The following is a 15188-nucleotide window of genomic DNA, read 5'->3' on the forward strand; positions in this document are numbered from 1 at the left end:
ATTATGACAATAGCTTTACTTCTCTAACTACTAACTCCTAAACTTTCTAGCATAACGCCTAATGAGACTTTAGTAAAAATTAAACTGCCACATCCTAGAGAACAAACTTATGGACACCAAGAGGGGAAAGTGGCAGGGGGTGGTGGTGTGATGAATTGGGAAATTGGGATTGACATATATACACTAATATGTATACAATGGATAGTAAGAACCTGCTGTATAAAACATAAAATTCAAAAAAACATTGCCACATCCTTTTTAAAACACATCTGGTCAAATGACTTTCTATGTAGCTCAATGTGAATTTAAACAGAGCTATGTACTAAAACTGATTTTTCTGTAGGTTCCCTTCCACCACCGCGGCCCTCTAATAGCTCCTCCCTGCTGGTATTCCAGAAACTCTCCCACTCTCAGGGACCACACCCAAACTCAGTATTTTTAAAGTCAGTAGGTTACAAGTAAATCTACATCTAAGCGTCCACATGGAAAATTCTAACTTCAACCTCCAACTTGTCTGGGTTTTATTTATACTCACCCACTACAGTTCTATGTTAAGGCCACCTTTTACTGACACTGCTTACCTCTAGGTTACCACAGAATCATCTGGTAGACCAAAACTTTGATCCCTCACACCCCACCCCTAATTAAAGAGAATCTTCTGCAAACACTTATTAAAAAGAAATAAATTACACTATTTGAGAATGCCAACAATTTTATTGAAAGAAAAGTGCAATGAAACTTGTCGAAAGCTTAAAAGGGAGAACTTAGACACCTCCCCTCAAGCGCAGGACCAGGTGCAGAGTGGATTCTTTCTGGATGTTGTAGTCAGACAGGGTGCGCCCATCTTCCAGCTGTTTCCCGGCAAAGATCAGCCTCTGCTGGTCTGGGGGGATGCCCTCCTTGTCCTGGATCTTCGCCTTGACGTTCTCGATGGTGTCACTGGGCTCCACCTCCAGGGTGATGGTCTTGCCAGTCAAGGTCTTCACGAAGATCTGCATACCACCCCTCAGACGGAGGACCAGGTGCAGGGTCGACTCTTTCTGGATGTTGTAATCAGAGAGAGTGCGCCCATCTTCCAACTGTTTGCCTGCAAAGATCAGCCTCTGCTGGTCTGGGGGGATGCCTTCCTTATCCTGGATCTTGGCCTTCACGTTCTCGATGGTGTCACTGGGCTCCACCTCCAGGGTGATGGTCTTGCCGGTCAGGGTCTTCACGAAGATCTGCATACCACCCCTCAGACGGAGGACCAGGTGCAGGGTCGACTCTTTCTGGATGTTGTAATCAGAGAGAGTGCGCCCATCTTCCAACTGTTTGCCTGCAAAGATCAGCCTCTGCTGGTCTGGGGGGATGCCTTCCTTATCCTGGATCTTGGCCTTCACGTTCTCGATGGTGTCACTGGGCTCCACCTCCAAGGTGATGGTCTTGCCGGTCAGGGTCTTCACGAAGATTTGCATACCACCCCTCAGACGGAGGACCAGGTGCAGGGTCGACTCTTTCTGGATGTTGTAATCAGAGAGAGTGCGGCCATCTTCCAGCTGTTTGCCTGCAAAGATCAGCCTCTGCTGGTCTGGGGGGATGCCTTCCTTATCCTGGATCTTGGCCTTCACGTTCTCGATGGTGTCACTGGGCTCCACCTCCAGGGTGATGGTCTTGCCGGTCAGGGTCTTCACGAAGATCTGCATACCACCCCTCAGACGGAGGACCAGGTGCAGAGTTGACTCTTTCTGGATGTTGTAATCAGAGAGAGTGCGGCCATCTTCCAGCTGTTTGCCTGCAAAGATCAGCCTCTGCTGGTCTGGGGGGATGCCTTCCTTATCCTGGATCTTGGCCTTCACGTTCTCGATGGTGTCACTGGGCTCCACCTCCAGGGTGATGGTCTTGCCGGTCAGGGTCTTCACGAAGATCTGCATCCCACCTCTGAGGCGAAGGACCAGGTGCAGAGTGGACTCTTTCTGGATGTTGTAGTCAGACAGGGTGCGCCCATCTTCCAGCTGTTTCCCGGCAAAGATCAGCCTCTGCTGGTCTGGGGGGATGCCCTCTTTTTCTTGGATCTTCCCCTTGACGTTCTCGATGGTGTCACTGGGCTCCACCTCCAGGGTGATGGTCTTACCAGTCAAGGTCTTCACGAAGATCTGCATTGTCTGTTGCAACAACAAAATTAACACAAAAAATAACCCCAGCGTTTAACAGGTAATTCAGAGGTCAACACATACCTAATCCTACAAAATTATACGTCACTATATACTAACCAAATGACTAACCTGCCCCAAAACTCAGAAGCTTGGCAAATAAGGTCAAAAGCAACGTTTCACGCGCACTTACGAAAGAAAAGCAGTCAATTCGCGGGCCTCACTTACCCTCCCCCCTCACTGGCTGGCTGCCCCCTGCCAACACGACAGCGACCACCCCAGGCCCAAACCCTGTGCCCCGAGACCAGAAAAACTCTCCCTCCACACATACCAGCAGGCGGCCCCACCCTCGATTATGAGCCCACGGAAGGGATGACGTCTCGGAACCGCGGTGGCGAGCGGGTCCCCTCCCCCACCGCGGGTGCAGGACGGCTCCGTGGCATCGGCAGTTACTGTCCCCTTACCGGGACGGGAAACCGAGTTCTCGCTCGAGTCAAACCGTGACCTCATGTTCGCTTCCCTCACACGCCGCCCAACCCCGTTCCCCAAAAAGCTGGGCCCCGCCGCCATGGAGGCCTCACGGGCCTCTCGCGTTTCCTTTTCACCCGCCCCCCATCTTCTCTCTCCCACCTCACAGCCCGCTTCGGAGTCCGGCTTCTCCCACCGAGAGACGGGGAACGGACGCCATTTTGCCGCGTTCCTCCCTCTCAGGGCTACCCTGCTGCTAGCCGGCCCCGGGTGACTAAAGGCCTCGGCTGCTCCCTCTGCCGCAGCGGGCAAGTCGACACCCCGCGCCCCCCGCGGCCGCGAGACCCCCGGGCCCCCTCCTTACCAAATGGTAGTGTCGGCAGCGAACGCAGAAAAACGGCAACTAGACGCCCAAACTTCACGAAGCTCCTTGCGCACCGCTCCCGCCGGCGCTGCCTTATATAGTTACAGGTAGCGCCGCTCCGATAGATCCTTCCGCAGAAACGCCGAGAAGGGACTACTTTTCGCAGCCCTCCTGCCCTCTGAAGAGAAACCCCAGGCTCAACTAATTCCACTCATAAAATGCTCTCCTGTGAAGACTGGAGCTTTGGGGCCGAATCTGGCGCGGAGCGGGCCGCCGTCCCGAGAGGCCTGGCGGAGGGATCAGCGCGCTCGTGGAGCGCTGCGTCCGCGGACTTGCCCGGGGCTCGAATTGGGGGGAGGGAGAGTGGGGAGCGGGCGGCCTGAAAACCCAGCGTGGAGTCGCCCAGACGTCCGGAGCGGGCCGTCTCCACCGCCCGGCCTCGATGCCCCCTCCCCCCGGCCCGGACGGGCCCCGCCGTGCGCGAGGCCCGCCCTAGGCGTACAGGGCTCCGGCCGAGCGCCTCACACCGAGTCGGGGTCCCGCTCCCCCAGCGCACACCCCGCCCCGCCCCTACCCCCCGCGAATAAATTGGGGTGTTTATAGTGAGTCGTGTTTAGATATGGGTAGTGTTTCTGTTGCCCTGAACCCCCCCTCATCCTCAGCCCGTCGCGAGGCCTACTCTGGGAGTCCAGCCCCCGAACTTGCGGCGGCCGCGCCCATCCCCCACCGGGCGGGCACCTAGACAAGACGAATGACTCGACAAATCCCAGGGCCGCGGCCTCAAGCCCGCCTCAGACGAGTCGTCAGGAGCCTCAGGAATTCCTCAGAACACAGGAGTGAAAACTAAGTTTCCAAGGGAGAAATGCCTATGGCAGGTCTACATTGAATTTTGAAAAGAAAAGCAGAAATTCCACATAGCTGTGTAAAACTCTTTGCGCTGGACTTGAAAGCTGACAGAACTTTCCAGATTGTTCTTCAGCCTTCCTGGTTTGTGCTTGATTATCAACAGGGAGGCGTTGGAATTTGAATTCTGTTGACATTTAGTTGAACTCAGAAATCAGAAATCAAACCTATTTAAGCCCGAGATTTTAAGAAGATACTTATTGAATCTAAGTTTTGTTTATTCCTGGGGGAAAAAAATTAATATCCCAAATATAAAATTTAATTCCCTAGGCAAATTCCCTTTGGGTAAAAGAAGAGAAAAAGATCGTCAGTTAGATCTTTTTCCTTTTTATATGACAATGCATTTTATGATCTCTATGTCCTTTCTCCAGCAGATTTTTCAAGTATTTTGAAATATACGAACATGATGCCAACAGAGTTTTTTGAAGTTTGCAGTGGAAAATCTTCCTCATGCCTTCAATTCCCCAGCCACCGTTCTTTCTGGACTCTTGTAGAAATATTCCCTATTTGTACAAATGAGGGGAGGGTGTTTTTAATTTTTACCCTTAAAGCCTTCAAAAATATATAGAGAGAAAAAGGGGCAACTGACTAAAAAATGTTCTGCCGTTAGGAAAAGACTACATTCCTGCTTGAAATTATGAACATTATATTATTTAAACATTATACTTAAAACGTGAATCAGAACAAAACTGCTATATATTTTCTTTGGTTACCAGGGTATGCACTTATGAAAAAGGTCTGAGCAATTTTCAAAACAGACTTTAACCTCTATCATTTTTAACATTTTTCAGAATGAATTTATTACTGGGAAATTAGAATGAATAATAAAAATAAAATGTCAATTTTCAGGTTAGCAGGAGACCCCAGTTGACAGGGACAGAGTAAAGAGACAAAGTTGGTGGTTAAACATTATAGTTAATCCCACTAGGGGATTGTATGTAAGTAGAGAAAAAAGTATGTAAGTTAAGGGGTCTTTCACTCAAGAAAGCAGGTTTACTTAACCACAGAACCAGCAGGCTTGCTTAACAAAAAACCCATGCAACAGAAGCATGAGACATGCCCCGAAACAAACAACGGTGGAAGGAGACCCATATGGTGCCCAGTGAGCTCAGTAATTTAATGATCCCTAGGACATGCTCCTCTGGGCGTACTAAAAACAAACATATAAGGAGAGGGTGACTTTATACTGAAACCTGAGATGATTTACCATTTTTAATATATGTTACCACCTTTTTGCTCATTTCCACTGTGCCATGACAGTCCTGACTTGACTATGGAGGGACAAGAAAACTCCCCTGCCTGACATGGAGGAGGAACTGATGATGGAAGCTTAAGATCTACTCAAGAATGAGGAAGAAGGTGGTCTTTTCCCCCTCCCCACTTTTTGTTGGATTCTAAAACTGTAGCCCACTAAGTTCTCGAGGTGCAGCCCCACCCGCTTGGAAGCCTCACAAGCGTCCTATTCTAATAAATCCCTCCTTAGCTATCACTTTGCCTCTCGCTGAATTCTTTCTGAGCTGAGACATAAAGAACTGGAGCTCCTCGGAGCCTCCCACGCCCCCCAGACGCATTTCTGCCGTTTCACAGTGACTTCCAATACAGACTTCCATGAAAGTTATTTCTAGATTTTTGGAAAGGGAGTTTAAAGGAACAGAACATCAAGGCTCTTTATAAAGTTTTTTTCTCCCTAAATTTCAGAAAGAAGTTTTTAGAGGAACAAAAAGCTGAGACACGTTCTCAGGTGACCAGACCTGGCTTCAAACCACACCCTGTTTGCTTTGGGCTGTTCCTTTCCTGCAAACCTTGTGATTCCTGTTGTTTAAAGGCTGAGTCACGAGTTTTGTGACATAGTTTTTTTCATGGTCCAAAAGGTACAGAGAAAAACAGGCCTGATTTCAGAGGCAAGGGAGGGAAAGAAGGAGAAAGAGGGGGGAGAGGAGAGAGAAGAGAGGCTCAGAGGGTGGGGGAATGGGCCCAGGGTTATCTCCAAAGAGAAAACAACATTCTTACGAGCTGAGAACACTGTGTTGTCTCTAGCAGAAAAATTCTCTGCCCCACCCCTGCGGTCCCTAACTTAAGTCTAACTGTGGGTTCGGTTGAAGCACATAGAAATAAACATTTGTCCAAGGGCACTGAGGTGAGGGGGAGGGGAGGGGAAAATGACTGCCCCAAAGACAGGTGGCTGCCGTTTACCTCGAGCAGTGGTTCTCAACCACGAGTGATTTGGCCCATCAGTGGACATCTGGCCATGTCTGAAGACTTTTTTTTTTTTTTTTTTTTGCCCCCTCTCTGCTCTCGGGATCTTACTTCCCTGACCAGAGCTTGAACCCAGGCCACAGCAGTGAAAGCACTGAGCCCTAACCACTGGACTGCCAGGGAATTCCCAGGAGACATTTGTGGTCGTCATACTGTGGTATTGGGGGTGAGGAATGCCACTAGCACCCAGTGATAAAGGCCAGGGATGCTGCTAAACATCCTTCAGCGGACGGTCCCCCATAAGACAGAATTACCCGGTCCCCAATGTCAGTAATCCATTGGGTTGATAAACCCTGCTGTACAGGGGATTTTTGTTGCTGTTGTTACAACTGCTTTTCTATTTGCTGAGAAGGGCTCCCAAAGTCTGAATGTCCCACTTGGATTCAGGAATCGGGTATCAAGTCACGCTCCTAAAATCCCCTGACCTGGAATGCAATGTGCTAGAACGCGCTAGAAGCAGCTTGAGTCACTGGATCCATTTTCAGCTCCTTCATCCCCTGACCCATCCTTTGCAGGCGCCCCAGAAGGGATTGCGTCAGAGCTGGCGCCAATGGAAGCGTGACAGAGACCCAGCAACAAGGCGGGATTGGTGGGCAGGCGTGAGCACGTGATGAGCTGAGCTCACAAAGGGCCTGGGTGTTGGGCTGCAGGGGGTCGGACTGGTGCCTGTTTGTCCGCCTGCCTTTCCTCCTTCCCCCAAAGGATTCAGCTCCCCTGAAGGTCACACAACCTTGTATGGGACTTAACTCAGCATCATGAGAATGTTCGCACAACGACCAGCAAACATTTTCCTCCTAAGGGAAAGGGTGAAATCGGAGAGCTGGATGGGAAAGGTTTGCCTTGTGTTGTCATCAGTTACATAACCATAAAAGGAAGTCAAGGGAATCTGCGCCTTAGAGGGGGAAAAAAAGAAGAAGAAGAAGAAGAAGCCCTAGAGGCTCTGTTCCTTTTCCTGCTTACATTTGTGTATTTGCATTGTGTGGCAGAAAACAAACTGCTCCGGCTTCAAAATAACCCATTTCATCACCCCCCAGTCAGAAAGTTCCAGTCCCCAATTTTGCCTAGTATAGGAACGTTAAGAAGTTAGTTAACTTATTGGGCCTTTGTTTTGTGTTTTAATTTGTTGTCTTTAAATTGTGGCAACATACACACAGAATATATCATCTCAACCATTTTTTAGTGTACAGTTCAGTAGTGTTAAGTATATTGTAGGGGAGGAAAAATAATTTTCCTTTTACCCTTCTGAGTCCTTAGCTGAGATGCCTGTAATGAAAGACAGATTAACAAGAGGAACAAAACAAAACGAAGCACAATAATTTATTAACATGCACACGTCTTGAATATATGGGAGATACCCCGGAGGGAAAATGTGTCACTCAAAGATGTGACTTTAGAATTTAGGCTTAAATACCATCTTAACAGGGAAAGTCCTCTTAAGGGAGAGTAAATGATTTTTACTGGGAGAATAGAAGAATGGATAGGGATATGATAGCTTGTGACACAGTTTGGTGTCAACTTTTAGTCTCTCCTGTGTCAAGAGCCAATCTTCCCTGGTTGGTGAAACTCCTGGGGAGGGGATGTAGGACCATGGAGTTCCTTTGGAAGGATCTGTCTTTGGGCGGAGAAGGGGAGTTCAGTGAAAGCCTTACTTTGCATTTGCTGTTTTTCAAGTGCTGGTAGCTCAAAATAACGTCAGGGGCATGTTCTGCTACCTTTCAACTTTCACCCTGTTGTGCAGCCATCACCGCCATCCATCTCCACTTTTCATCTTGCAAGACTGAAACTCTGTACCCATTAAACACTAACCCTTCACCCCCAGCCCTTGGCAACCATCATTCTTTCTGTTTCTATGAATTTGGCTAGTTTTTAAATTTTAGACATTAGATCAGGATCTAACCTGGGTCCCCCTGCAGTGGGAACGCGGAGGCTTAACCACTAGACCGCCGGGAAGTCGCAAGAACGTGACTACCTTTGGTACCTCATATAATGGATTTTGATTTTTTTCATTGTAAAATCAAATCTAATCATTGGAAAACATTTTTTTCAAAGATTTATGACATCTTTTCTAGAAAGCTCCATTTCTCAGCACACCTTGTTCTTTTTTCCTTATGGTGTTTTCCTTGTCATTGTGCTATTAGAAATATTTAAGCGTAAGATACAAAGTAAAACAGAATCATATGATTCATTTCACGTGAGGCCTGATAACTTTAGAGATAACCTCAACGTTTTGTTCTCTTAAAACCTTGTTGACATTTAGGGAGAAATAACCTTCATGGAAGTTCATTACAAAGAGAAGCTGTCACCAGTACTCCACTCCCTAACTGGGAGTCATTTCATGAATTTGTTTCATCTCAAAAAACGAAGACTGTGCAGAGTCAGATCCCTCCAGCTCTAAGACGAGATGTTTTTATGATTTAAAACATGAGGTCAAATCAAATGAGAGACAGGATTTGATGGACGAGGAATTCATTATTTCCGCAAAGAACCAGTGAACCCAGAGTGCAACAGGACCCCTTCTTTTAATAAAATAGCTTTTATTTTTAATGATAAAGTACAGTGTATAAACATAGGTTTAAACAGTATGTGCGCCGCAGCCATTCGTGCGTTCATACGTGGCCTGTCGCTGAGGAAGCGGGAAGCATGGTCCCGCCTGCCGTGTCTGCTGGTTTCCTTTTGGGTGGCTCCCTCCGAAAATGGCTTCATTTTCAGAGGGAGTCATTGAGAGCACAAGTGAAGGGCAAGGGCCCGCACGGACGCTCAGACCTTTGAATGACGCCCGCGCTTGCCGTCTGACGGCCGGGAGTGAGTCGCCAGGCCCCCAGGCCTTTGAGTGCAGTCACAATGCCAGGAAGCCTAGCCTACCTTCCCTAAATGATCATTCTCACTTTTTCCGTGGTTTCAGTCATCATGTCAGGTTTTGCCTTTACATGTTTCTTGTAACTGCTTCCCTTTGCCTCTTCTAATAAAATTACATTTGGAGTGTTAGGGACTTCAAGAAGGGCAGATCCCACCTATTGTGAAAATCCCACTTCCAAGTAGTGACCGGAGGAGTAATACCCGTTATAATCACGTCCAGGGTGTCTGTATGATGAACAGGGGCAGAAATTTGAGGGAAAATAAATAAATAAATAAAAAACCAGGGACGGTACAGTGGAGATGCCGGGGATCGAACCCGGGGCCTCATACATGCAAAGCATGCGCTCTACCGCTGAGCTACATCCCCCTCCCCTTTCTCTTCGCTTTCTGAAATTCTCTGCTATAGTCTATTCTTTAGATTTTTTTTTTCCTAAATTAAAATGTTGTATACCTAAATGGGTGTTAAAGTTTAAAGCAAACCGAAATCAATCGTTTTATGTTTCCCAACTAGACCCGTCGTTCACAGCTCTGCAGCTGAAACTCCAGCTGATACCGGAGCCAAGGAGCAAAGGGAGACAGACCTATTCTTGAATGTTGCTCCTCACAGACAGAAGAGAAGGAACAGAAAATAAAAGGGTTTCTTTCCAATAAATAAGGACATTGCCCGCATCGCACCTCCACCCAGAAATCTCCGGTTTCCTGGTCTTTAAAACCATGCCAACCTTTGGTGACTGTGAGGTTTGCAGACCGTTTATTTTTCTTTTTATTTTTCTCCAACAAGAACTCTGACTATTGGGACTTCCCTGGTGGCTCAGTGGTTGAGAATCCAGCTGCCGATGCAGGGAACACGGGTTCGAGCCGTGGTCTGGGAAGATTCCCACATGCTGCAGAGCAACTAAGCCCATACGCCACAACTACTGAGCCTACGCTCTAGAGCCCGTGAGCCACAACTACTGAGCCCACGAGCCACAACTACTGAGCCCCATGAGCCACAACTACCGAGCCTGTGCTCTAGAGCCCGTGAGCCACAACTGCTGAGCCTGTGAGCCACAACTACTGAGCCCGCGAGCCGCAACTACTGAAGCCTGCGCACCTGGAGCCCATGCTCCGCCACAAGAGAAGCCACCGCAATGAGAAGCCCGCGCACCACAAGGAAGACCTAACTAAGACAAAAAAAAAAAAAAAAGAGCTCTGAATGTCAACATGAACCCTCAGTGGAAAAGAATCTGAAAAAGAATATATACATATATACACTTGAAACTAACGCAACACTTCAATTAAAAAAGGTATATTAAAAAAAAAACAGCAAACTAAAAAAAAAACAGATCCACCCCCACTAAAACGCTGAGGAAGGAAGGAATCTCCGTGAGATAGCTCACTGAAAAGAGCCATTCCTTAGCTGTCAATTAGCACCTCTTTTCCAGAGTGCTCCCCAAGGGGAGAGAAGTCACAATGCTATGGAGTGTCCCTCAAGTCATCAAGGTGCCACTCACTGGTTCGGTGAGAGACAAGGAGACACCAAAAACTGAGGCTACGCCTCTTTCCACCAGCACTTGAGATTTCCTGGCAAGAAATAGAGTCACTTTACTATGATGTGGAGAACGCACCCCAAAATACACTGCCACCTCAGTCTTTAACTAATCATCTCCCTTACAGCCTGCCTGTACCTGAAACCCCTCATAGTCAAGTCCCAAATGAGCTGGTGCCCGGGACACTGGACCCAGCAGCTGTGATTTCATTACCTCACCTCTCTGGGCCTCACCTGTGAAATGGAGATTTGAATAGTAACTTCCTCACAGGGTGGTTGTGACCACTGAATGAGTTACACAGAGAAGGTGTAGAACAGTGCCTGGTACGAGGCCCGTGCTCTGAAATGCCAGTTCCCATTATTAAAAATGCTGTTATTATATGAACTCCAGCGAAGACCTACTACTTCTCATATTCACCCCGTGTGTGAACTGACGCTTTGCTGATACTGTTTGGGTGAAACAGGAAAGGAGCAGGAGGGCGATGGGGTGAGCTGTGGAATGGGGCTCCGTTGAAAGCCATCCTCTCTCCTTATCGTTCTAGCTCCAGAGGGCAGCCATGAGAGCAAGCGACCTTAGCCACAGAACGGAAGAAGGACGGCAACATAAGTGGTGGTATTTTGGACGTGGTTCGGGAGCGAGCTGAGGGCTTGTAGTCAGTTCAGCAGGTGCTCCTGATTGCTCCAAACAAACCCGATTATGTTTGCTTTCTGCGTAAAACTTAGAATCAAATCCATGCTCCTAACTCTGGCCTTTAAGGCCCTCGGTGATCTGGCCTCTGTTGACCCCCCATAACGTCCCTCCCTTACGCTCCTGCTCCTCTCTATGGGCACTCTAGCCACACCTGCCTCCTAGCTGTTCCTCAGGCGACCAGGCTGCTATGCACCTCAGGGCCTTTGCACTTGCCTTTCCCGCTGTCTGGAAAGCTGTTCCCCAGATCTCCTCATGGTTGGCTTCTTTTCATTGGCGGGGTCCTCAGGAAGGCCTTCCTGGCCACCTCTCTAAAGGGACCTATGGGGCCGTCCCTGGCGGTCCAGTGGTTAAGACTCTGCCCTTCTACTGCAGGGGCTGAGGGTTTGATCCCTGGTCGGGGAAATAAGATCCTGCATGCTGCACGGTGTGGCCAAGATTTTTTTTTAATTTAAAAAAAAAGTAAAAAAAAAAAAAAAAAAAAAGAAGGGACCTGTGAATCCCATGCATTCGCTATCGCATCACTTCGATTTGTTTTTTCTCCATAGCATCTATCACTCTCAGAACCTGTTTTTATACAATTTGCTGATTGTCTGTGTCCATGCCTTGGTCCTAAGCTCAGTAGGGCAGAGCCTTGCCTGTTTTGTTTCCTGCTCTATCCCCTGAGCCTTGAACAGTGCCTGGCGCATAATAAGCACTCAGTAAATATGTATGGAATTAATGTGAAAAAAAATAAATGAACAGACAAATAAATGAATGAAGACTAGGAGCCTGGGAAGGGTGATATAGGCATGTTCAGGAAGCTGAGTCTGCAACTGAAGTAAGACAAAAAAACCGTCCAGTTTAGACTCACCCTACCTCCTGTCTCAAATCCATAGACATTTTCTGAGGGCCAACCTCTGGGCCAGTGCAAGACATAAGAAGACGAAATATTTGCTGCAAAAAAAAAAAAAAAATTTGCAGGCGAATGAGCATTTCCTGGCCTTAGGAGTTGACAGTTTTATTCTGGGAGATCATTATATAAATCAAACACTTGACAGCGGCGCTGTGGCATGCAGAAAGTGGAAAATTCCACTTCAACGTGAGAACTTTGCCTTTTTTCTTTCTTGTAACCATGTGACGGGAGGACGCTCGTCCGTGACTAAGACCAAGCGGATGATAGACAACCGCCGGTGCAAATCTCGCTTGCCTGCCAGGTTGATTCCTTCAAAGAATAAGGAATTTTTATGAAAGTTATTTGTTTGGAAGAGAAATGAGAAAATGTACTACAGCTCGAAAAGAGATCGCGTCTCCCCGTCGGGGAATCGAACCCCGGTCTCCCGCGTGACAGACGGGGATACTCACCACTATACTAACGAGGACGAGCTCTGTAAGTTGCCTTTCGGCTCTCCTCTTAAAGGTACATTCAGCGTTCCCCAAATGGTCACATGTTCCAAAAGGTTAAATATTTCATCTTTTCCTACAAAACAAAAGAAGGAAAAATCCCACTTTATTTAATTCCATCTTAAAGAATACTTTTCCTCCCTGGTCCATGATTTAGCCGTGAGGGTTCAGAGAGCAAAAATTAGTAAACAGCAAAAATTAACTAACAGACATCTAACAGAGGTTAAATGCCTATGAAGTGAAAGAAACGGAGTTAAGGAACTCTTGGTCTTGTCGGATTTTTCCAGTTGGGGAGTTGTAAAGAGGTTCCCATACCCTCTGGCTTCCCTTCGATACTGCTCGGAGATGTTTTAAACAAAGAAAATGAAACCCCTTTATTCATTTGAAAGAATCATTTTGTCTGTTTTGTTTTCCCCCGACACATGGGAAGAAAAACTAAGTTGCCGAAACCCGGGATCGAACCAGGGACCTTTAGATCTTCAGTCTAACGCTCTCCCAACTGAGCTATTTCGGCTACTGTTGCCGCTAACCTCCGCTTCCGGCCTCCTCGTCGTCTAATGGCCCTGGGTCCTCGATCTGAGGATCCGCTGCTGAGGAACCAGGGTCGGCAGGAACGCATGCCTGCCAGGCTCGCCCCGTGCCCGCCTCTTCTCGTCCTTCAAAGCCACCGCCTCCGAGAAGCCTTCCCTGATCACGCCTCCCTACGCGACCCCAGCCCTTTATTGTTTACTGTTAGCTTAGGTATTGTTTTCCTTGTCCATTATCTGTCCCCCCCCCCCCCCCCCGGCTAGAATGACAGACCCACGATGGGCAGGGAACTCATCAGCCTCTGTCACTGCTGTATCGCTTAAGGCCGACAACAGTGCCTGGCACCTAATAGGTGCTTAAAAATATTTGCTGAATTAAGGAAAGAACGAATCTTACCTGGCTCAGAGCTCCGCTTTCTCAGGCTCCCTTCTCTGCGCAACTGAACAAGGTCTCCCCTTGGGTGCAGCTCACCAAGCAGCCCAAGGCATGGCAGGGATGCTGACCACGCCAGGGCATGTGGGAGGCCGTATGGGCTTTCCTTGGGGCAGTGACTGAGATCCGGCCTCCAAGCATGGCCACCCCACCTGTGGCAACTGCTCAGCTTCAAGGCATGAGGAATTCAGCAGGTCGGCATCCAGGCTGGCTCTCTCTGCTTCCCTGCCCTTTGGGAGATGGGTGGCTGGGGAGTGTCGTCTGGGACAGGATGAACAAGCGTGGACGTCCTTCATGATGTGAAGTCATTTAATAAGCGTTTGCTAAGCACCTAATGACCCTGTAACCCAGTCACAAATACAGTAACAAAATAGTTCGTCTTAATAGGAATGCTAAGAAGCAAAATAAATGGTAGTGATGGGATGGAACACCTGGGATGGGGCAGTAAGAGAAGGAGAGAGTGCTGAGAAGACTTGGAGGATGAAGAGCCCGCTGGGGGAAGAGCCTCTGGAAAAGAGGCAACAGCTGATGCAAAGGCCCTGAGGCTGAAACAGAGTCCGGCTAGTTATATGAATGGAAAGAAAGTCAGCGTGGAAGAGGTGAAGAGGGTGAGGGGACAGAAGATAGGAGGCGAGGACAAAGAGGTGGGCAGAGACCAGATCGTGCCGGCCTTGAAAGCCACGGTGAAGTGTTTGTACTTTCTCTTGTGTTGGAAAGCTGCTGGGGAGTGAGTGATATGATTTACCTCCTAAAGTCTCCCTTGACTGCTGTATAGAGAATGGACAGGAGGGGCTCAAGTGGCAGCAAGGAGACCAGTGAGGTGCTGACAGCTCAAAATAAACAGTACACCAAAACGGGATGTCCTAAATTCCTTCAGGAGCAAGGGGATACAGCAGGGGACCCTACTGCTGCTTTTCACGAAAGCGTAGTCAGTAGTTCTTGAAAAACTAAGTGTACCAATGTGATAAAAATCGAGTAAGGAAGAAATGAAGGAAGGAAGGGAAGGAGAGCGAAAAAAAAATAAAATAAAATTCAAACAGTCCAGAAAACTACCGAACGGAAAGGCAGAGTCACTCCCACCTTATCCCAGTCCTTCTCCCCGGAAGTAACCAGGGTCTAGACCAGACTGATTCATGTGACCTCGGACAAGTTACTGGATCCACGCTCTGTGCCTGCATTTCATCTGTCTGATGTGATAAAATAGCCCCTCCTAGGCTTATTGTGGGTGCACACCTGTAAAGCGCTTACGAATACTGCCTGGTGCATGATGGGAGCTAGTTCGCTCTAGTTGTGGCTGTAATCCGATCATAAATACGAATATACTCACTATGTATATTTATTCTTACACAGAAGGGAGCCTATAGTGCTCATGGCTGAGTATACAGTATCCTCCACTCTCTTCTTGAGGAAATGGACGTATTCCGAAAACCAAATTTACACGCTTCCACGCATATCTGTCTATCATAGTCATATCATTTCGGAGAAGATGCCCCAAATATCTTGTGTGTGTGTTGGAGTGAGTTAAAACGATCACGCAGCCTCCCCGTCGGGGAATCGAACCCCGGTCTCCCGCGTGACAGGCGGGGATACTCACCACTATACTAACGAGGATGAGCCGCGGCACGGGTTCTCCCGCCAAACCCATAAAGAAAC

At 48.1% G+C, this 15188-nt stretch overlaps 1 protein-coding gene and 4 non-coding genes across 5 annotated transcripts; all 5 read right to left on the reverse strand.

The window, feature by feature from the left end:
• Positions 1-694: 694 nt before the first annotated feature.
• UBC (ubiquitin C) lies at positions 695-3131 on the reverse strand. The gene is made up of 2 exons (XM_060170576.1): positions 2962-3131; positions 695-2141 (listed from the first exon to the last, which is right to left on the reverse strand). The coding sequence occupies exon 2, from the start codon at positions 2136-2138 to the stop codon at positions 765-767; it is 1374 nt and encodes a 457-aa protein (XP_060026559.1). The 5' UTR covers positions 2139-2141; positions 2962-3131; the 3' UTR covers positions 695-764.
• A 6140-nt stretch (positions 3132-9271) lies between these two features.
• Positions 9272-9343, reverse strand: TRNAA-UGC (transfer RNA alanine (anticodon UGC)). The gene has a single exon. It is a non-coding gene; the product is annotated as a tRNA-Ala (tRNA).
• A 3138-nt stretch (positions 9344-12481) lies between these two features.
• On the reverse strand, positions 12482-12553 carry TRNAD-GUC (transfer RNA aspartic acid (anticodon GUC)). The gene has a single exon. It is a non-coding gene; the product is annotated as a tRNA-Asp (tRNA).
• Positions 12554-13016: 463 nt separating this feature from the next.
• TRNAF-GAA (transfer RNA phenylalanine (anticodon GAA)) lies at positions 13017-13089 on the reverse strand. Its single transcript has one exon. It is a non-coding gene; the product is annotated as a tRNA-Phe (tRNA).
• A 1985-nt stretch (positions 13090-15074) lies between these two features.
• TRNAD-GUC (transfer RNA aspartic acid (anticodon GUC)) lies at positions 15075-15146 on the reverse strand. The gene has a single exon. It is a non-coding gene; the product is annotated as a tRNA-Asp (tRNA).
• Between the last annotated feature and the right edge of the window lie 42 nt (positions 15147-15188).

This window comes from Lagenorhynchus albirostris, chromosome 14, assembly GCF_949774975.1.
Source record: "Lagenorhynchus albirostris chromosome 14, mLagAlb1.1, whole genome shotgun sequence".
Taxonomy (NCBI): Eukaryota; Metazoa; Chordata; class Mammalia; order Artiodactyla; family Delphinidae; genus Lagenorhynchus; species Lagenorhynchus albirostris.

Excerpts from the sequence above, each read along its gene's own strand:
- UBC (XM_060170576.1), bottom strand. The coding sequence starts at position 2,138 with ATGCAGATCTTCGTGAAGACCTTGACTGGTAAGACCATCACCCTGGAG.